The following is a 21330-nucleotide window of genomic DNA, read 5'->3' as shown; positions in this document are numbered from 1 at the left end:
GAAATGATTACTTTTTATTCTTGTAGGCCAGCTAATTTCTTCTACCCACCCCCAAGTCTTATCGCAAATGCTGTGTTTGAAACCCCCCTGTTTCCAAAACAGTTTGTTGCACAGCTGAAGGGGGAAGGCACTGGTTATGGTTGAGAACAAGGTTTGAACGTTACGGCTGGCACAAAAGGAGAAGGAACTGCAAACACTCCAGAAGACCCGGTTCCAATCCCCGATACTTTTGATAAATAGGAAGGAGAAAGTAAGTTTTGTGTGAGCCTGACGGGACCAGGGTTTCGCTCCATCTTTCTTGATGGTGTTCTGCATTATTTTTTTAGCCCCCTCAGGTCTCCATAGCTAGGGTTGCCATATTTCAAAAAGTAAAAAACCAGGACATCCCGCAAGTTGTTGGAGGTTGAGCCGGAAATACGGCAGCCCTACCACAGACATAATCCAGGGCACAAGACTAGGTGTGTGAAGATGGTCTGACGGTAACCTCAAGTTTCTTTGTTCTGACCTGGAAGCTTTTAGCCAGGTACCTTCTTCACCTGACCTGCTCTAAGGTTATTGATGAAAAGAGATTCTTTTTCTCCACTGAATTCCCTGCAGTTCCGGCTTTCAACCACTGCTGGGCAGTGGCACACAGGGCTGATTTCCCCACATTCGATTCCCTCCTTCCACTGGTTTGAATCCTCTCGCTGCTCAATATCCCTTCCCTTCAAGGGGTTTTGTCTGTAACGCCCTCAATGGATCTCATTCCGTTCCACGTTTCTTCCCCTTTCAGTTTTTTCTCTTTTATTACAGTGGTACCTTGGTTCTCAAACTTAATCCGTTCCAGAAGTCTGTTCCAAAACCAAAGCATGCTTTCCCATAGAAAGTAATGCAAAATGGAATATGGAAAAACGGTTAAGTTTAAGGCTGAACTCCTATACAGTGGTACCTCAGGTTACATACGCTTCAGGTTACAGACTCTGCTAACCCAGAAATATTACCTCGGTTTAAGAACTTTGCTTCAGGATGAGAACAGAAATTGTGCTCTGGTGGCGCGGCGGCAGCATGAGGCCCCATCAGTTAAAGTGGTGCTTCAGGTTAAGAACAGTTTCAGGTTAAGTACGGACCTCCGGAACAAATTAAGTACTTAACCTGAGGTACCACTGTATGCCAGTTTTTCCCAGCCTGGTGCCCACAAATATTTTGACTGGCAGCCATTCCTCAGCAAGTGAGTCAAATCATGAAAAGATTTGGTTCCGTTCCTGTTTAAGGTTCAGCTACAAAAGAAGTTCTTCCAGGCCAGTTAATGTTCAGCAACTCCTTCAAGCACACTTGACCATCCAGTTCAGGTCAGGTTCACCTGCTCAAATGTAAATATAAGGCATGTTATTTATAATGATTTATTTTTTTTGGCACAGTGATAAAAACCAAACATGCCCTGTGTTGCTGGTGTGGCACTGCTGTGTCGCCTCACGTATGTGTTGTATGTTGACCAAACCTCTGCCCTAAATGAGAAGCCAGCCTCCTGCTCAAGTCTCTGTTTAATGCTTCCCCTCCCAGAGAACTGGTTTCATCTGACGTGCCTTTTCTGGTGGAGCCAAGGAGCGTCCCCCCCATAGAATCATAGTTGGATGGGACCCTGAGGATCCACTAATGCAGGCATAAGCAAACTCGGCACGCTAGATGTTTTGGGACTACAACTCCCATCATCCCTAGCTAACAGGACCAGTGGTCAGGGATGATGGGAATTGTAGTCCCAAAACATCTGGAGGGCTGAATTTGCCTATGCCTGATCTAGTGCAACCCTATGCAGAATAGGCAGCTGTCCCATCCGGGGATCAAACCTGCAACCTCAGCACTCTAGCCGTCTGGGCTATCCAGGCTGCTCATATACATCAGGTGCTTTTATTATTATTTGTTAGATTTATATACTGCCCTTCATCAAAAGATCTCAGGGCGGGTATGAGGGGTTTTTCTCAGGGTGTGAAGATGAAGAAGCAAACCTCTTGGCAAGATTCACTTCTCTGCACGTGGCTTGAAAATTAGAATATAATGGAGATACACAACTCTGTTCTTTATTATATTATCTCTCTTTTTTATTCTCTTTTTTTCTCCTGTCTTTTTTTCCTCATTCCCTCATTTATTTTTCTTCTTCTGTATTTTTAATTTTAATTTTATTTAGTTTGGTTTTTATTGTATCGCACGTTGAAAACTCTTAATGAAACTGATTAACAGAAAGATCTCAGGGCAGTTCACGAGATAAAAAAATACAAGATAAAAGCACGAACAGTTAAAACAGAAACAACAAAACAAGAACCCACCCAAACACATTTAAAATGCTGTAGTAGAATATTGATCGGCCAACGGTTGTAGTCTCATATTCTGAATCAGAAAACTCTCTTCTTTCATTCTTTCCCTAGTTTATTCTGTTCATATCGCAACCTTCCTCCCAAAGGGGCCCAAGGTAGCAAACAACAAGTGATAAAACATCTTAAAAGGTATTTTTAAGTTCCAATACAGACGCAGCCGGATCTCCAAAGACATGTTGAGAAAAAAGGAAGGTCTTTGGGAGCGGACTATCAGCCTGTGGATCACGGCTTGAGCAGGTTCCCTGGATCCCTTTTACTCCCCGCCTGCCCCTTCAGAGAAGCTCCAAGGGCCTTACTTCTGAGTAATCCTGCACAGGGCCTGCGCCGTAACCATCTCCGCCCCGGACGGTGTCGCTTCCTGCAGACCAGGCTCCGCTTCGCAATGCTGAGTCTCACCGCGGTTCTCCTACCTCGCAGGGCTATTGGGAGAGTAAAATCGAGCCACGTTCGCGAAAAGGAAACGGATCTTTGCCGCGTCGCTACTTCCCCTTTAAACGCCGCCCGCGGCCAGAGCAAACTCCTCTGTTTCTCTTTCTGCCTCCCTCCCTCTCTCTCCCCGCCCTCCTTCCCTCCCTCCCTCCTTCCTTCCCGCCCGCCTTCTCTCGCCCAGCCCCGCCGCCCGAGCGAAGCGCAACTTTCTTCGCCCCGGCGCGGCGTCGGATCCGCGCGCTCTCCCGCCAACGGGGCTTCCCCTCCTCTGCTCCCCGCCGCCCCTCGACGCCCCTCTTTTCCGCCCTCTTTCCCACCCACCCCACTTCCTCCCCGCCTCCTCCTTTTGATCTTCGCGGGTCTCGCCGCGCTCCCGCTGCCCCCTCTCCCCAATTTGAGGAGGGCGCCTCCCCCACAACACTTTCCTCTCCGGGCGCCCCCTCCAACCTATGACCGGCTAAACACCTGGCGGCTACTTTCTCCCCGCTTATCCCATCTCCTCCGGGGGTTCCGCCCCCCCATCCCTATTTGCGCCCCCTCTGTTCCCTCCTCGCAGCCCCTCGGAGTTTGCCCGCCCCTTCCAGCCCCCCAACTTCTGCCCCCTCGGCCGGCGTTGCTGCTGCTGCTGCTGCGGCCGCTTGTCCCTCCGCGCCGCGCCCGGCCCCGCTGCCCTCCTCCTCCGGGACTGATGAAGGCGGCCGGCGGCTCCGAGGGGGCGGACGGCGACGGGGCGGACGGCGAGCGGGAGCCGTTGAACCCCGAGGCCTCGGAGACGCTGGGCGTCTCGGCCACGTACCGCGAGTTCGTCCGTCGGAGCTACCTGGAGCTCATGAGCGCCAACCAGCACTCGCTGCATGCGCTCAACTGGCGCCGCCTCTACCTCAGCCGGGCCAAGCTCAAGGCGTCCAGCCGCACCTCGGCGCTGCTCTCCGGCTTCGCCATGGTAAGGAGAGACCCCGCGGTTTGGGAAGGATGGAGCCCGACCGGGGGGTTCCCGCCGGGCCCCCCGGGGCGCCCTCCCCCTACACACACGAGGTTTTGGTCTCGCAGCGCCCGTCCCGTCCAGGGCTTGGTGAGAGCCGCAGTCCGGAGCGCATGGGGGGCGCCAGGTTGGCGAAGGCTACTCTGACATTCCTTGGCGCGGGTTGGACTAGATGACCCTCGGGGTTCCCTTCCAACTCTACACTGCTGTGATTCTAACCCCAAACTTGGCTGTTTTTTGTACTATGACTCCCACCATCCCTAGTTAGCAGGATCTGTGGTCAGGGATGATGGGAATTGTAGTCCCCAAACAGCTGGAGACCCAGGTTTGGGAAACTCTGCTGGAACTGTGCTTCCCCACTCTACCCCACCCCAGCCAAGAAATAACCCAGACCTGCTGATCCACTTGGCCATATAATGCTTCCTAATTGGGTGCATCCCTCACATTGCCCAGAGAACACAGAAGCAACAGCTCTTGTTCCAGGGATGTAACCACTAGGCACTGTGCTCACTTTCTGAAGAACTTATGGGCCCTGCTTCCTTTGCACACCTGGCTAAGCCTGCTTACGGTTTTCTCCTCCAAGAACCTGGACATCTCACTCCACTAACCACTGGTCATTTCTTCCCTTGTCCCAGATAATCCTAGTACATTAACTATTGCAAACTTCAATCTCCTGCCTCACTCCTTGGCTTGTGGTTCAAGGAGTGAGGTGCTTCCTAGAGTTATGAAAAGAGCCTAGGAGTTTTGACCAAAATCTACTTTTTTTGTAAAACAGGATCAGGTCTTTCCAGAGCGGAGAGTAGAGAGCCAGTGTGGTGTAGTGGTTAAGAGCGGTAGTCTTGTAATCTGGTGAACCGGGTTCGCATCTCCGCTCCTCCACATGCAGCTGCTGGGTGACCTTGGGCCAGTCCCACTTCTTTGAAGTCTCTCAGCCCCACTCACCTCACAGAGTGTTTGTTGTGGGGGAGGAAGGGAAAGGAGAATGTTAGCCGCTTTGAGACTCCTTAAAGGGAGTGAAAGGCGGGATATCAAATCCAAAATCCAAGCGGTTCCATGCAGGACACTTGAGGACTGGCATGGGAGTTGGTGGGTTGGAGCAGAGAAGTGAGGTGTGGTCCCCCCATTATGGTCGATTCTTCTTTCTCTCTCTCATCCTCACTTACCCTTTCCAAAACAGGGTGGAAAGCTTGAGATGGTTTCAGCCTAGTGGCCCTTCTGTGCCGCTGTTGTTCAGCTGCAGTGAGCATGTAGCAACAGGGCCCGATCCTTGCAAGAGAAGACAGATTCCGGAGTGCTGACTTGCCGCTGAGCTAAAAAACTAAGCCACCAGCTGGGGAACGGATGTTGATTTGGAGAGAGCCCTCAAATCCCTCCCGCCTCCTCCCAAACAGATCTGCAAACAACCCCAAAGAGTCTTGCGGCCTTTTAAAGGCCAGAGCTTTTGTTGTGGCACATGTAGTTCCTCCAGATATTGGGTGGTGGTTGGTTTTGTTTTGCTTTGTTGTTTGGCAAGTGTAAATATGCCATGGATGCAGTGATGGCACATTAGTGATGGGTTAAAACTGTAGCACCCACGCTTCTTCCTGCTTCATTATTGCCATCTGGAGGTGCATTCTGATGCTATAGTACAAAAAATCCACCCCAAAACATTTTTGGAATAAAAAAAAGAAAATACAGGATTCCATCAGGAAGTTGTGGGACATTTACTGACTCGAAGCAGTATGTCCGCCCCAAAATGTTCGAAGGGCCCTAAGTGTATCTGATTGTGTCCCCAAAAGCTTATGCCGCAATAAGGCTGTCTTTTGAAGTGCTTAAGAAGTTGGTGTGTGCTGTAATGTGACTGGAATTCAGATCCTGGGTGTCTTGGAAAGGGATCTGTCTTTCCCACATAGTTTGAAAATACTCTCTAGACTTAGATTTATGTTCCTTGTCATGTGACTTTGCATTTTGGAGCCATCTCAAACCTCCCTCTCTCAGTTCTTCTCCACAACTCTCTGCTCGTAGGGCTTAACCTCAGAACTCCAGGGATTCTGCCATGCATCAGAAGTAGAGAGGGTGTCTGAGCATGCACAGAGAACCCCTCAATCCAAGTTAACCACAAAATTGTGGCTCCCCTGCATTTCACTGAATGCTTAGAATTGCCACCTTTGACCCCAGCATATCGTGTAAAATAATTCCCATTACAGCGGTAGCTCGGTTTTCGAATGTCTTTGTTGACGAACATTTCGGAACTTGAATGGTCTTCCGGAACGGATTATGTTCGAAAACCGAGGTACCACTGTACTTAAAAAAATAAAATAAAATACACATCCCACATTTTTTTCCAAGAGCCTGAGCTAGAATGCAGGGTTTTCCTTCCCAATCCGTTTTATGTTCACAACAACCCTGTGAGGTGGTTTAGGCTTCAAGAGAGTGACTGGCTCAGAGTCACCCTGCAGGATTGAGTGGGGAATTGAACCCTGCTCTCCTAAGAAGAACCCTGTGGCAGAATCAGGCCAGAGGCCCATCTAAATCCAGCATCCTGTTCACACAGTGGCCAACCAGACATTGCCTATGTGAAACCCACAAGCAGGAGACATGACTCCAATTGTCAGGCCGGCCCTACCATTAGGCAGAGTAAAGCAGCTGATTTTTGGGTGCTGTGGAAGGTTTCTTGTTACTGTATTTTGCAGCCAAGAAAGAAGTGAACCACTTGTGGGCTTTTCTATCTCCGACGATAAGCCTGACCAGCTGTGTGCCTGAATCTGTGTGTGGGTGCCACCCTACATCAAACTGTCTTGGGCCCACAGCCCGCTTGCCAGTCCACATTGCCAGTGCCTCAAAAATTAGATGCAGAGCTGGGTTCAAAACCTGCCTTGCAATTCCTAATGGTCATTATACAGCCCTTGTTGTTTTTATTATTTATAAGCACCTACAGATTGGCTCCAAATGAGCATATGCAGTGAATTCAGTGAATTGGAGTGTGGAGTGCTGTGCATTGCATTTTCTCAAAGCATCCTTCTTTGATTTTTTTTAACCTTGCCCCTGCTCCCCTCCCGCCACCACCAGAATAATATAGATATATGTTTAACTGAGAACAGGATTGCTTAGAAGCTTCTTAAGAGACACACTGAGTGTGTAACAAATGTCTTACTAATTCCAGACAGAACTCCCAGATACGAAAAATGCACAATTGGGTGAAGACAGCCTGGGGATATTTGCTTACAGGCAAATGAGTGCCTTGGCCAATATTTCAGCCTGTTGATTGCCAAAAGCATCTAGAAAAGAGGCAGGCAAGGTTGGTGGGAGAGGGAAATGGGACAGGAAATTAAAATTAAATTATACAGATGGACAACTATTCGGGGGCAGGGGGAATATCTAAAGGAAGATGCCCATGTACGGTAGTTTGGCGCCTCTGGTTTTAAAATGTGCAAGTTCAGGCTGCTCTTTGCAACCCAAACACTTACAGACTTTTTTTTTTTTTTTGCTTTCTGGTGACCCAAAACTCTTGTTTGCTTCCCCTTTTCTCCCTTTCACATGGATTCTCCTGGAATTAAGCATCTCAAATGCGGTTTAAACTTCCACTTTGGGGTGTTTCGTAAGTGGGGCATACAGCACCACCATTTGGATAGAGTTTAACATTCTGGTTTTACCACAAAGAAAGATGCAAAGTTGGACAAAATATTGTGTGTGTGTGTGTTTAGTGTTTGTTTGTGTTTAAAAAACAAAAACAGCATGCAGTTTAAAGATCCTCCTTTCATTGATTTGCTGCCCTTATGAAAATAATTGCTTCTGGTCAGAAGGGAATTACACTGTGCATATACTTAGAAGCAATGTGTTTTTAGGTCCCTTAGAGGGGAAAATGCAACAACAACCTTCTTAAACTCCTTTCCCAAAGGAAACGCACTCTGTACATGCTCATGGACGTGTTGCCTTGAGGTATTTTGCAGGGTGAGAGAAAGGCATTCTACCTAGGACTGGAAGTGCTTGGCTTAAGATGCCGCCATTCTTCAATAGTTGTAAATACAGCCTGTATAGTTGGGGACTCGCAACGAAATGTTGCAGCGTGAAGCGCTCCTGATCCAAAGCCACTTGCACACAGTTAGCATTCTGTATCTACTTGGTATGGTCAGCCTCTCAAGGTCCCCACCCCAACTGATTTTCTTAGAAAGCTGCTGATGTCTGGCTCTTGTGGGTGGGTGGAGAAGCAGTGACACACACAGCCTGAACATCAGAAATAGAAGGACTGAAAACAGGATGGTGGTGATATGGTGATATGGGGATGATTACACACACATGCGCTGTATCTGATTGAAGTTTCCGCTCTTAAAACCATGCTGTTGGCATTAGCGGTTCTTGCATGCACCCAGCCTTTAGTTCCTGGCTCCGGACGATTTTCCTCTTCTTTCCTTTCTTCCTGTGATCCCGGGCCGCCCATCCCATCCAGCAGATTCTGGCTTTCTCCCACCTTAGGTAAACTTACTTTCAAGAGCGCCACACCCTATATCCTGTAGGCTCCTGCTTGCAGTTCAAAACCCAGCAGCATCTGCAAAAAAAGGGGGGCGGGCGATGAACTAGTTCCTTTTAAATAAATCATCACTAGAACATCAATGCACAAAATGCTTGCATATGTATCTGTGCTTGAGGGTGTGTCTTTATCCATTCCTTGTCCTTCCGTTTTGAACCTGGGGTCCCTGTGTGACCATCAGTCCTTTCAACTATCACCAAATACTTCCTCCCCCAGCAGAGCTCCCTATCTCTTGCCTTTTTCAGTTGTCGTTAATAATAATAATAATAATAATAATTTATTTATACATACATACATACCCCGCCCATCTGGCTGGGTTTCCCCAGCCACTCTGGGCGGCTTCCAACAAAATATTTAAATACAATAGTCCATCAAACATTAAAAGCTTCCCTAAACAAGGCTGCCTTCAGATGTCTTCTAAAAGTCTGGTAGTAGTTGTTCTCTTTGACATCTGGTGGGAGGGTGTTCCACAGGGTGGGTGCCACTACCGAGAAGGCCCTCTGCCTGGTTCCCTGTAACTTGGCTTCTCACAGCAAGGGAACTGCCAGAAGGCCCTCGGTGCTGGACCTCAGTGTCTGGGCAGAACGATGGGAGTGGAGACGCTCCTTTAGGTATAAGGCTATTGCACATACGGAGCACATCGTGTGTACTTTCTCCTTTACAACAACCCTGTAAGGTGGCAGGGCAGCATGATGGTAACTGTGTAAATAACCCCACGGAAGTCTGTTGCTTTGGGTGGGGAGAGAAGCCATGGCTGAGGGGCAGAGCCTCTTCCTCTGCATGCAGAACCTCCAGCATCTCCAGGGAGCTTCCTTATGCCGGCCCATCTGCCTCAGTACTGTCTACACTGACTGGCAGCTTCTCTCCAGGGATTCTGGCTGACGTTTTCCCCAGTCCTGTCTGGAGGAGCCAGGGATTGAACCCCGTGCCTCCTTGCATGCTCTACCACTGAGCTGCAGTCCTACTGCTTTGCTATATGGCTGTAATATGACCCCCATATTTCGCCTGAATGAATGGGCATATCGCACAGGTGGCTTGAACTGAGGTAGTTAACTGATGCCCACGGCGAAATTGGCTGCATGGATTTTTAACGCCGCCGGATCCTAGGCGTGTCTACTTGGAAATAACAATCCTGAGTCCCACCGGGTTTATTTTCCCATTGCAAGCGTAGATGTGAAAGCTGCTCCTGTGTCTCCTCCATCTGTACCTTCCTATTGTGGTTGCCCTCGCTCGTTGTCCTTTGCCCAAATTGGCCCGTTTTAAAAGGCGCTTTCTCTACCTGCGTTAAGGTGCCAGACTTTATAAACTGTGGAGTTTTGGACTTTTCTAATCCCCACTTAGGCGCAAAGCTGACCTCCAGATGGTCGTTCCAGGCCCAACCCACCTCGCAGGGTTGTCGCAGGAGTATAGCAGCAGGGGCGTGGGGCCTGCGTACCCGAGCTGGCCCAGGTTCCCTTGAAAGGAGGGTGGGCTTGAAAGGGAGACTGCGCAGCGCAGGCCTGGCGCGTTTAGATTCCCTGCCTCTTTGGCCAGCCAGGTCCCAAGGCAAGACTGCATTCCGCACGGCGTGATCTCATTTGCTTGTAACCAAAGCAACAGGGGGAGCTTAGTCAGGGAAGGGAGGATCTGAGAAGGGAGACCGGCTGCAAGGCCTATTTCAGGACCAGTTTTTTGGGGTGGGGGAGCTTGTGAAACGCAACGCGAAGAAGGCTCTTCTCTGACGGGAGCGCCATTTGGCTTGGGGGTGGTGGCGTGGGGTGGGCAGATTGGAAATGGAAGGCTGGTGGCTAAGATGCCTGGGCTTTGAGGTGGAGAAGTCTTGAGTTTGAATCTCGCCTCTGCTTAGGCAAGCTGCCACAGTCCCTCACCACCTGCCCTGTAATATGATTGGCCGGGGGGAGAGCGGGGAAGGTCACCCGCTTACCTAGCAAGGTTGTTGTAAGGATCCCTGTGAGGCCCCCTGAGTGCACCCAGAGCTTCTTCTGTCCTGCTTTGTTTATGAACGGGGACTTTCTCCCATAGGGGGCTGAATCGCCAGTTTAAGGTCACCTGGAAATTGTGGGTCACGGCAGAACCGACTTCCCACATACTTCCGGGCATGCCTGTGGCCTGCACCTCTCATTTTTTGAAGCAATTTGAGGGGCTTCTAGCCTAGTCTTGCTTGGGAGACGACGTGTGACCCTGGTGGGTGTGCCTTGCGCACATAATTTGCCTCAGAGGTGCACAAACACTTTGGGCCTTGGCTTCCCAGGAATGATGGCAAGGCAAATTGGGGGCTCTTTGCTTTTTTGCTTGTGAGTTTCCTAGAGCTTGTGAGCAGGGCGGCTGCTGGCAGGAGGCCCTCGCTGGGCTGCAGGAGCCAAGAGTTGAACGCTTGGTCAAAATCCCTCAGTGACCCTGTGTGCCTGACTGAGCCGATATTCTGGGTTTCTCGGCCAGTCGCTCTCAAAAGGGACCTCCCAACGAGGCTCAGAGCGGGTGTGGGGAACTCTGGCCATGAGCTTTGTCATTTGGATCACTCTTAAAGCGGGAAATCCTGGGGGCCAAAGGGCAGGGTCCAAGGTTGAGTAGGCTACAGCTGCTGCCACCTAGCCAGCAGTCCTGCCCCCGAAGCTAACAAGCAGCTATCGGGGTTTTCTCAGGTTTGCACAGCTGTTAATATTCAATTATTAAAACATCGTAATGTGTTTCCAGTGGGTGTGGAGAGGCGGTTAGATGAGGCTCCCTTTCCTTAGTCAGTGGTTCTCAAAGGAGAGGGTAGCAAGTGCGGGGGGAAGATACAAGGACAATCAAAGAAACATTTCAGTGCAGTATAGTATAAAAATACTTTTTTTTTGCAGGGGGGGGCGGATATACAGTCGTAACTTGGATCCCGAACTCCCTGGAACTCGGATGTTTTGGCTCCCAAATGCCGCAAACTCGGAAGCGATTGTTCCCTGTTTTTCGAATGTTTTTTTGGAACCCAAACGTCTGATGGGGCTTCCGTGGCTTCTGATTGGCTACAGGAGCTTCCTGCAGCCAATCAGAAGCCACGATTTGATTTTCGAACGTTTTGGAAGTCGAACAGACTTCTGGAATGGATTCCGTTTGACTTCCAAGGTATGACTGTACAACCAGAAACTACCCACGCGCCTCTTCAAGAGCAATTGGCTATTCTTCCACAGTTCTCCGCTGCATATTGCTGTGAACACGGATTTTCAAGTCTGACAAATATGAAAGATCAGAAAAGAGAAAGGCTTCTTTGTGTTGATGAGGAAACGAGAATGGGAGTCTCATATTAGACCTAATATAAATGAGATTACCCGGCAAAAGCAAGCTCACACCTCTCACTGAGCTTGTATACATACTTAAAGTACCTATGTAAGAGGCTCGTTCATAATTATATTTTGGCAGTGATTCATGTTCTCATGTAGCAGCCTCGTTTTATACTTTATGATCATATTATAAAGTAGTTGTGTTCTCTGTTGAGTCCAAGCACTGCTAGGAGTTGCTTCTTTTTGTTTTCCAATGCCTCTCTTATTAATAAAAAAATCAGGGCAGTGTCAGCACCTTTTTATTCCGAATGTGGCCCAGAGGGGGGAGGGAATGAGAACCACCGCCGCAGAAATAAAATTCATGCTCTGCACATGCTCTTGAGTCACTGCAGCTTTTTGGGGGCCAGGATGTTTGAGAAGAAAATAGAGAAATAGAGCCTGGTCGTTGGAGGGCCAGGCCTTGCAGTAGCAGACTGCAATGGGGGGGGGGGGGGAGGCGTTTGAACCCTGGCTGTGGGTCCCCCACCCCTTCCCCCCTGACTTTCCAATTCCTCCCATTCATTCCCTGTCACCTCCAGCTGAGTCTGTGGCACGTGCTGCCTCGTAGGGCCCTTGCCAGCCAGCTGTCATCACTCGGTTTAATGTGGCCCACTTTCTGAAAATAAGCCCTCGGCCGCCACCGCCTCCCTTTCAACATAACTTGACTCAGGGCTTCGAGGTCGGAGGGGGTTAGTTTGCGGTGACGCAGCAGCCCCTCTTGGGGTTACTTTGGGGAGGTTTTTTAAGGACACGCTTCAGTTTGTTTGGAGGGGCTCCCCCATATCTGGGGGGGGGGGCTCCTTAAACCTCTTGCTCCTCCTTTGCTTCCCTGGCTGTGGAAAACTCCCTTGCTGTGGGTTAAATCCTTCCTTCCTCTGCCATTCCCTCCCCCTCTCTCTTTCCTCTGCCCCCCAAACCAATCCCCATTCTCTGGGGAAACTGCCAAGGCCCTGGGATCCTAGCCAGAGCTGGAACTGTGAACAAATGGGAATATGGGACACTCTCCCCCCGCCGCCATCCCTGCAAAGGGTCCCACTGCCAAGTTGGAGTTTAGCAGGAATGCCGCTTCTAAGGGCAGCTATGATGGGTCTCTGCCTCAGCCGCTGAATTGTGTGTGTGTTGCCGTGGGGAATGGCACCAAAGGCAGATTGTGTAGAACCCTCATTTTCCGGTTGTTTTCTGCCTTTCCTCCCAGAAGCTCAAGGCGGTGTAGGTGGCCCTCCTGCAAGCCACTTCTTTGTTTCCTCACAACGCTCCCGTGAGGGAGAGCTGCCAAACATGCCTACCCAATGAGCTATGTGGGGATTTGAATTCTGGTCTCCCAGATCCTAGTCCCTAGTTCAGCTGCTACACCACACTGGCTCTCTTTGAAAGCAGCATGAGCTGCAGAGATATTGGAGGAGCTGCTCCACCCGCTCCCCAGATATCTGTGGGGCAAGCCATATTAGTCCCACATCAAGTCACTGCCCCAAACAGCCACGTTCAGTTGAAAACTAGAGGCACTGATTGTGGGGCCACAACTCTTTGGCCTGTCTTCCCACATTGGGATAATAATGCTGGAATTAGGAGGCTGTGGTTCTGAGAATTACTAAGCTATCTCTTTGGAAGTGCTTTGTACATGCACAGAAACACTATAGCGGCACATCTTTTAGCTGTGGTTCTTGCCTCAAGTTGACAAACGGCCCTTTATGTCCCTGCCATGACTCTGGCTGTTTCTGGACTGGGCAACCAATAAGTGTGTGGAAACCGCAGACAGATGGGTAGAAAGCGGAGAGTTTATTTCAGGGGTTAACTGGAAAGCGGGGTGCAGTTTCTGGGTGGGGTGCTTTGCAAATTCCTCTCAGAATGTGACACAGGAGTGGCTGGATTTGCTGCGTGCTTTAGGAGTGCCTGTTCCACTTCACTCGTGCTCTGTTTTATTTTGGTATCTAATAAACTAACATACGAAGACGCTGCAGCTTCCTCATCCCAAAGAAACTCAGGCTGCCATCCTAAACACAAGACCAAGTCCCTTTGAACTCAGCAGGGCTTAATTTCTGAGCAAACCTGCCGGGTCTTTCTGGGCCTAAGCCAGGGGTCAGCAAACTTTTTCAGCAGGGGCTGGTCCACTGTCCCTCAGACCTTGTGGGGGGCCGGACTATATTTTGAAGGGGAAAAAAGTAACGAATTCCCATGCCCCACAAATAACCCAGAGATGCATTTTAAATAAAAGGACACATTCTACTCATGTAAAAACACGCTGATTTCTGGACCGTCCGTGGGCTGGATTGAGAAGGTAATTGGGCCAGATCTGGCCCCCGGGGCCTTAGTTTGCCTACCCATGACCTAAGCCAACATGCGGACTGCTTAGCACAGGGGTAGCCAACATGGGGCTCTCCGACTCCCAGTTATCCCAGTTGTGATAACAGCAACTTCTTTTTCTTCTTCTTCTGAATATATATAACACCCTATACCTGGAGGTCTCTGTGTGGTTCACAGAAAAGATCACAATATATAAAATCAAAATAAAAACAATAATGCACTAACACACCCCACAAAAGAGCCGCATTTTAAAAGGGTATAGGTCAACCAAAGGCCTGGTTAAAAATGAACTTTTTTGCCTGTGGCCTAAAGGTGTGTAATGAAGGTGCTAGGCGAACTCTCCTTGGAAGAGCATTCCACAGACTGGGAGCCACTGCAGAGAAGGCCCGTTCTTGTGTTGCCACCCTCCGGACCTCTCAAGGAGGAGGCACACAAAGGAGGGCCTCAGAAGGTGATCTCAGAGTTTGGTTAGATCCATATGGAAAGATGCGGTCCTTGAGGTATTGTGGTCCTGAGCCATTTCAGGCTTTATAGGACAAAACCAGCACTTTAAATTGGGCCCGGAAACTACGTAATTGGCAGCCAGTGCAGTCAGACCAGGATCGGGGTAATATGCTCAAACCGTCTTGCTCCGGTGAGCAACCTGGCCTCTGAATTCTGCACTAGTTGAAGTTCCCAAACCGTCTTCAAGGCAGCCCTACGTATAACCTTGAGGATAACAAAGCATAGACAATGGTAGTTAGGCTATCCCTGTCGAGATAGGGGCGTAGCTGGGCCACCTGCCAAAGCTGATGGAAGGCACTCAGGGCCACTGAGGCCACCTGAGCCTCAAGCGGCTGCAAAGGATCCAAGCTACCTCCAAGCTACAGACCTGCTCCTTCAGTGGAAGTGTTTTTTAAGGTGCCATATGGCAATTAGCTTATACAGTGGTGCCTCGCAAGACGAAATTAATTCGTTCCGCGAGTTTTTCCGTTCTACGAGTATTTTCGTCTTGCGAAGCACCACTGCATTTAAACACTGACAACGGCAGGGAGGGGCGGGGAGAAGCAGGACAGCTGCCGCAGCCGGTACCTCAGACTCACCCGCGTGTTGTGGCCACCGTGCAATGTGGCTGCTGGAGGGCGGCGGGGCTCAGGAGCGCGACTCGGCGGAACCGCCACCAGGGAGAGAGAGGCGCTGGCGGCAACGGCTCTCTGAGGGGAGCGGGCAGCGGCGCGAGGCACCAACCATCAGCGGGAAGGTGGGAGGGAGCCGGAGGAGCGGGGAAGCGAGCGTGCGTGCGTGCAGTGCATGTCGCCATGACACGAGAGGCAGGGCCGTTTCGTCTTGTGAAGCAAGCCCATAGGGAAATCCATCTTGCGAAGCACCTCAGAAAACGAAAAACTCTTTCGTCTTGCGAGTTTTTCGTCTTCCGAGGCTTTCGTCTTGTGGGGTACCACTGTATATCTGAGTTTTTAACACTGCTCTGAGCGTGACTGGCATTGGCACTAGCCTATTTGGTATCGGATCCTAATTCTGCATGTGTGTGTGTGTCCTTTCTCCCCCCAGGTCGCCATGGTCGAGGTGCAACTGGAGGATTACGACTACCCCCGGGAGCTGCTGGTGGCGTTCAGCGCCTGCACGACGGTGCTGGTGGCTGTCCACCTCTTTGCCCTCATGGTCAGCACCTGTATCCTGCCCAACATCGAGGCCGTCAGCAACATCCACAACCTCAACTCGGTCAACGAGTCCCCCCACGAGCGCATGCACCGCTACATCGAGCTGGCCTGGGGCTTCTCCACAGCCCTGGGGATCTTCCTCTTCCTCACCGAGGTGGTGCTGATTTGCTGGGTCAAGTTCCTGCCCGTCGGAAGCGCCGCCTCCGCTCGGAAGTGCTGCGCCCCCGCGCCGGCCCCTTCCGGCAGCAACGCCACCGCCCCAGCCCCGACTTCGGCCTCTCCGGACAACTCCGGGTGGAACGCCGCCATGGCTTCCACCATCATTATGGTCCCGGTGGGCGTGGTCTTCATCATCTTCGCTTTGCATTTCTACCGCTCGCTAGTGGGGCACAAAACGGACCGGCACCAGCAGGAGCTGGAGGAACTCAACCAGATCAAGTACCAGCTCGATGGAGAAGCCACGGCGCTGCAGGTGGTGTGAAGCTGGTTGGCCCGGCCCACGGCTCCCGGGACGGTTGTTATTTCCAGGAGAGGAGGGACTGCCTTGCAGACGTCCTGATTACCGGCTTGGTTGTGGGGACTGCGAAGTCGCTGGAACTTTATCAAAAGTGGCTGTGACCTCTTCTCTTTCTATTTTTATTTTTTTTGCTTTTTTGGAAGGTGTTCGTTCCGCCCGCAACCTTTATAACAAAATTATTTCGTGTCACCCGGAAAAAATAAAAAGGAACAGGGTATATGAACGCAGAAGGATTTCTTGAAATGGGAAAGGAGCCGCAAACTTGAATTCCCTGCCCAAATTCCCGCTGCCCGATGGAGTTTCCGGGATGCACTGAAACATTTACCGAACGTGGCCTTTGAGTAAAGAGACAGCACTTTCCCCCTGGGAGAAGGGTGGCGGCTTTGCTTATTTGGTTGCGGTTTGTTTTCTTGTGGCTTTGTTCCCTCTTGCAGTCCCCCTCAAAACCAGAGAGAGAGAAAGGTGTTACTCAAACGAGCTGGGATTTTTAAAAAATGGGTAGGCGGGTCTGAATGAGTCAACCTGCCTTGCCATTTGTCTTCCTCCTCACTGCAGGAGGAATACCTCTATGGCTTCAAGTCCAGGCCTCTCTTTCCAGCCCCTGGGGGGCTCTCTGTAGGCCACTCCCCCTGTTCCCAGGCCACATTCCTCATTGGTCCTGCTTCCCGTCTTGAGTGTTTTTGCCTGGCTGGAATGTGCCCTTGAAATCTGACGACGATTCTTCCTTTCCTGGGCAGTGAGGGCTTAATGTGAGTGCATGGACAGGCATCGGCCTACTTTGTGAAAGTAGAAATTCACAGTCTGTCCACTTTTGCCCCACGTACCACTACCATGTAGGCCCCAGAAAGTTGGCTAGATGGGAATGCAACTGCAGAAACAGCGAAATTTTTTTAGCCCACTAGTTGCTTATATTCCCAATAAGTCCTCTAAACTTAAGTAACCAATCTCTGACTGTTGGCCATGCTGGCTGGCAGTCCTGATAAGAGTTGGGAGCCCAATAACACTGGGACAGTCACACATTTTCCAGCCTTGGCCGGACTGTTGGTTGCCACTGCTAGCCGTCCTGTTGTTTTCCATCAGCACCACTGCAGGCTTTGCACCTCTGAACTGGCTGGCCATGGGCTGGACCAGCTCTGGAAGTGGGGGTTGCTAAGCAACGGCAACATCTTCCCTTCCTCCCAGTGCTGGCAAGAAAGCTAGGTGGGGGATGCAACCTAATGGCAGCAGTGAGGGCTCCTAAGGTCAGAGAAAGGATGTGGGCAGTTTTAGCAGAGTGGTGTGTGTTTTGTGTGCACATGAAAGAGAAACACACACACTCCCCACACATAAATGCACACTCTGTCCCTGGTCCCAGGCAGCAGTTTCTAGAGAAACCCTGTCTTTCCAGATATCGAGCAAGGGAATGTTTTCAAGATGACTCATTCCCTTGGGTGGTGTTGGAAGACATCGCGGTTCTTTTTCGCTATAGAAGGACAGTTCATCCTCAGCTGCTGGGCTTGAAGGGAAATGGTATATTTTTGTTGGACAAGGAGGAAGCGGATGACTTGAAGGAATATCTGAAGCTGAACCACCCACAGCTGCTGGTGTTCTTTTTTCTGCCTTTTTTTTGGGGGGCGGGGTATCCGTTCTGTTCCTATAAAACACCCCTTGCGTACAAGCAGACAGATCAGCGCTTTGTGTGTGACCTGTTCATCACGAGACCCCCACAGCAAATTATTTATGTGGCCCCGAATCACAAAGTTTTCTGAATCCTTGTGATGGGAGCTTGTGGCCAAGGTGTTGAGCAATCTCCTGTTTCCACCGACATCCTGCTCCACCCAGCCTAGCCTGCGATCTTCAGAGGCCTGCTATTATAATTTGGGGTGGTAGTTAAAACCTGACCTTGGTGACCCCAGTGTCAGGAGCAGGGGACGAATTTGGCCCAGTTTTGCAACTTTCCCCAGCGAGTTTTGAAAAACTTGGTGGCAGTCTGAGTTGGCCCACATCTGCCTACATGTGACTTGAGTTCTCTTTGCTGGACCAGGCTAGAGGTTCGGTCTCCAACACGGTGCCCTCATACACCCCCTTTGCCCAAGACCTGCCTTTCCCAGTTTTTAAAATGAGGATTTTGCAGAGGCCTTTTTTCAAATCTGTTTTATTTGTTGTGTGTATGGGGGGAGGTCAGTGTTTTGCCTGTTGTTTCCGTGTGTGCGTGTATTTCTGATCACCAGATCAGATTTCTGATTTTTTATCTGTGAAATGGGTGTGTGTGTGTATGTGTGTGTATTTGGCACCCATGACATTTTCTTAAAAATCCCAGGCCCAATGAGGTCTGATAACCCTGCCCTAGATTAGGACGCAACTCGTTTTAATAGGCGGGATATTTAAAGCGAGACATCGCCTGATATGCATTCTTAAAAACAAACAAGGAAGTAAAGCGGCTGCAAGTTGCTTCTGGTTGAGCTAAGGAACTGCTGTTTCCTCCTCGGATGTTCATCTGCTCAAAACCAGTCTTCCTGCCATCTGCTCCCCTCCCCTCGCAATGAGTTAAAGAGAGATACAGGGACCTACAGGAAAAGTAGCTTTTGTGAGTGGGGGAGAGTCAAGAGGATTTGAATGGGCAAAGGAGGACTTTTTAAAACACCCTTTCCTCCTGTGTTCTCTACTCACCGTTGCAGATGTTTTATTTGCTTAATAAAATGCCTTTTGGGTGCGAGGGTGGGGACACACATGCCTAGTTGAAAGCAGATTCACATTTATAGTGAGCCGCTAAAGTTGTTGCTGATGACTTAGCTCAGCAGAGGAGAAAAGGACTTGAAGGCAGTCCCCAGGATGTTGCTGATCATTTCCCAGCGCACAATGTTTATTTTATTTATGTATTTATTTTACAAGGCTTATACACCGCTTGACTGTAATAAAACCTCAAAGCAGTTTTCAAGAAAGAATAAAACATCATTAGCGAACAGCGGTTAAAGACGACTATTAAAGCATTCAAAAATAATTAGCAATTAACAGGAAGCTAAAAACCAGATTAAAACACATGCTAATATTACTACATGTCTGGAGAGACTTGCCTAATATTCAGCACAGTAACGAGTGTTAATAATAGGCTATTTGTGTGGAACGGACAGACTGTATAAACCCTGGCTAGCCAATGCGGTACCCTCTTTCTTAGACTCCAGCTCCCATCAGCCCCAGCCAACATGCCTAATGGTTAGGAAATGATGGGAATTGGAGTCCCAATAACCATGGTCGGTGTTAAAAGCTTACTATGAGCCACACCAGTTCAGTAGCTTGTATGCCTCAAGACAGACATTGCCTTGGCTTTTAAGCGTTGTTTTCCCTATAAGGAGGAATTGTTTAATTTGCATATTTAGCCACATGAGGCTGGGGAGGGGGGTTTACACATGGGGACAGATCACACTGTATGTCTCAGTCTGCACTTGACCATGTTCTGCTCTCTCCTTGGTGGAGCAAGGGAGACCAATTTCTGGCACTTTTTATTCTGTATATTTTTAAAATGAAAAATAAATCTTTTTTATGGGAGCAAAAGTTGTCCAAGTTAACTTTATGGGAACTATAGATTGTGAGCCACAATTGGCCATTTTTCGTTTTCTTTGTTTGTGTGTGTGTTTTGTTCTTCTAAGGAAGTGAGCAACATTTATTTCAAGCTGCTCTTCGGCACCACATATGTACTGTTTCAGAAGGCAGAAATGTGTAAATATTCTTTCCCCCCAAATAACATATATACAAGAACATATCCCTGCAGGTTGAAAGCTAATAAGACAGAAAGGGATTTCCCAGCCTAGCCTTCAGCCCGGCCAGCTACTTTTCTATATGCAGGGATTTTTGTTACCTGTGGGAGCATTTGCCTGGCAAGTTGGCCCAATGGCTCCGTTGAGCTGAGATACCAACCTCAGTGACACTTCTAAACAGGCACTACTTGGAGGCATAAAGTACTTGTTCAGCACTGTTGGTCCCTTACCTTTCCCGCCCCGACCTGGCCACAGTGATCCATGCGACGGTCATCTCCAGGCTCGACTACTGTAATTCGCTCTACGCAGGGCTGCCCTTGAAGCTGTCCCAGAAACTCCAGGGGGTACAGAATGCTGCAGCGAGGCTCCTCACGGGGTCTCTGCCATGGGAGAATATTCACCCAGTGCTTTTCAAGCTGCACTGGCTCCCGGTGGAGTACAGGGTCAGATTTAAGGTGCTACTTTTGACCTTTAAAGCCCTTCACGGCCTAGGACCCTCGTACCTACGGGACCGCCTCTCCTGGTATGCCCCACAGAGAGCCTCAAGGTCCATAAATAACAACACCCTAGTGGTCCCAGGCCCTAAGGAAGTTAGATTGGCTTCAACCAGAGCCAGGGCCTTTTCAACTCTGGCTCCAGCCTGGTGGAACGCTCTGTCTCATGAGACCAGGGCCCTGCAGGATCTGATTTCTTTTTGCAGGGCCTGTAAGACAGAGTTCCGCCTGGCCTTTGGCTTGGAGCCAATTTGATTCCCTCCCTCCCTCTCTTTCTTTTTTCTTTTCCTTCTCCTCCTGTGATGAGGCTACATTTTAATACTTTAATGTTCCATTATTTTAATGTTGTATTTTACTTTTGTTTTTAAGTTGTAATCATTCATCTTGTTTTTATTATTGCTTGTAAGCCGCTCTGAGCCCGGCCTTGGCTGGGGAGGGCGGGGTATAAATAAAAAATTATTATTATTATTATTAAGTTGTGGGCGAACATATCAGACGACACAGCAATTCTTCAACAGCTCTTGTTTATTCAGAGGCCAGAATAGAACTGAACTGAAGAGCTCAGTCAGCCTGCTTATATAGAGCTCCAGAACAACGTAACTGAAGCAACTTTCTAAAACTATCCAATCACCGAACATCACTATCTACAGTATCCTCCTGCTGGCCCAGGGTGAGAACTTCAGTACATAACAGTTGGTGCTACTCAGAGTTGAGTAGCACTAAAATTACTGCTTGCAACGAACAACTGTTGTTCTTAAGGTAGGTGCAAGCACGCCCGTGGTAGGAATGCTCCCTGCTGAGTTTTGCTTGGAGCAGGTTCTGGACTCTGTTTTTAGAGTTTGTTATCCAATTGTGTATTTGCTCAAATGGTTTTTGGGCCAGTTTTCTGTTTGGCATAGTGAATGCTAGCATTATGCTCAAAACAGGTCTAATCATATCTGATCAGGAGCTGTGTGCAATTCAGATACCTGCATATCCAAATATTTACCTACTGCATGTGTGCAACCCCTGTTGTTCTTAAGAAATCAACAAAATTTTAAAATGCTGCTATATGGTTTCCTCTCTCA

General features: G+C 49.4%; 2 protein-coding genes across 3 annotated transcripts in view; one reads left to right on the top strand and one right to left on the bottom strand.

The window, feature by feature from the left end:
• Positions 1-21330, bottom strand: part of LOC310662829 (pyrin domain-containing protein 1-like) — a 742864-nt gene that overhangs the window by 340055 nt on the left and 381479 nt on the right. Inside the window, exons 7-8 of one of the 2 annotated variants that reach the window (XM_083409988.1) lie at positions 13885-14503; positions 13517-13624 (exon numbers count right to left, since the gene is read on the bottom strand). The exons of the other annotated variant lie outside the window; for it this stretch is intronic. The gene's annotated coding sequence lies outside the window, so the exon portion shown is untranslated. Of the gene's footprint in view, positions 1-13516; positions 13625-13884; positions 14504-21330 lie in introns of those variants that run through there. 2 annotated transcript variants of the gene reach the window in all.
• On the top strand, positions 2916-19566 carry ORAI3 (ORAI calcium release-activated calcium modulator 3). Its single transcript, XM_083409891.1, has 2 exons — positions 2916-3720; positions 15409-19566. The coding sequence occupies exons 1-2, from the start codon at positions 3466-3468 to the stop codon at positions 15997-15999; spliced, it is 846 nt and encodes a 281-aa protein (XP_083266017.1). The 5' UTR covers positions 2916-3465; the 3' UTR covers positions 16000-19566.

Source organism: Podarcis tiliguerta (genome assembly GCF_965153285.1).
Source record: "Podarcis tiliguerta genome assembly, chromosome: 13".
Taxonomy (NCBI): domain Eukaryota; kingdom Metazoa; phylum Chordata; class Lepidosauria; order Squamata; family Lacertidae; genus Podarcis; species Podarcis tiliguerta.
The sequence above is the reverse complement of the archived record's forward strand: the minus strand, read 5'-3'. Positions and strand labels throughout refer to the sequence as shown.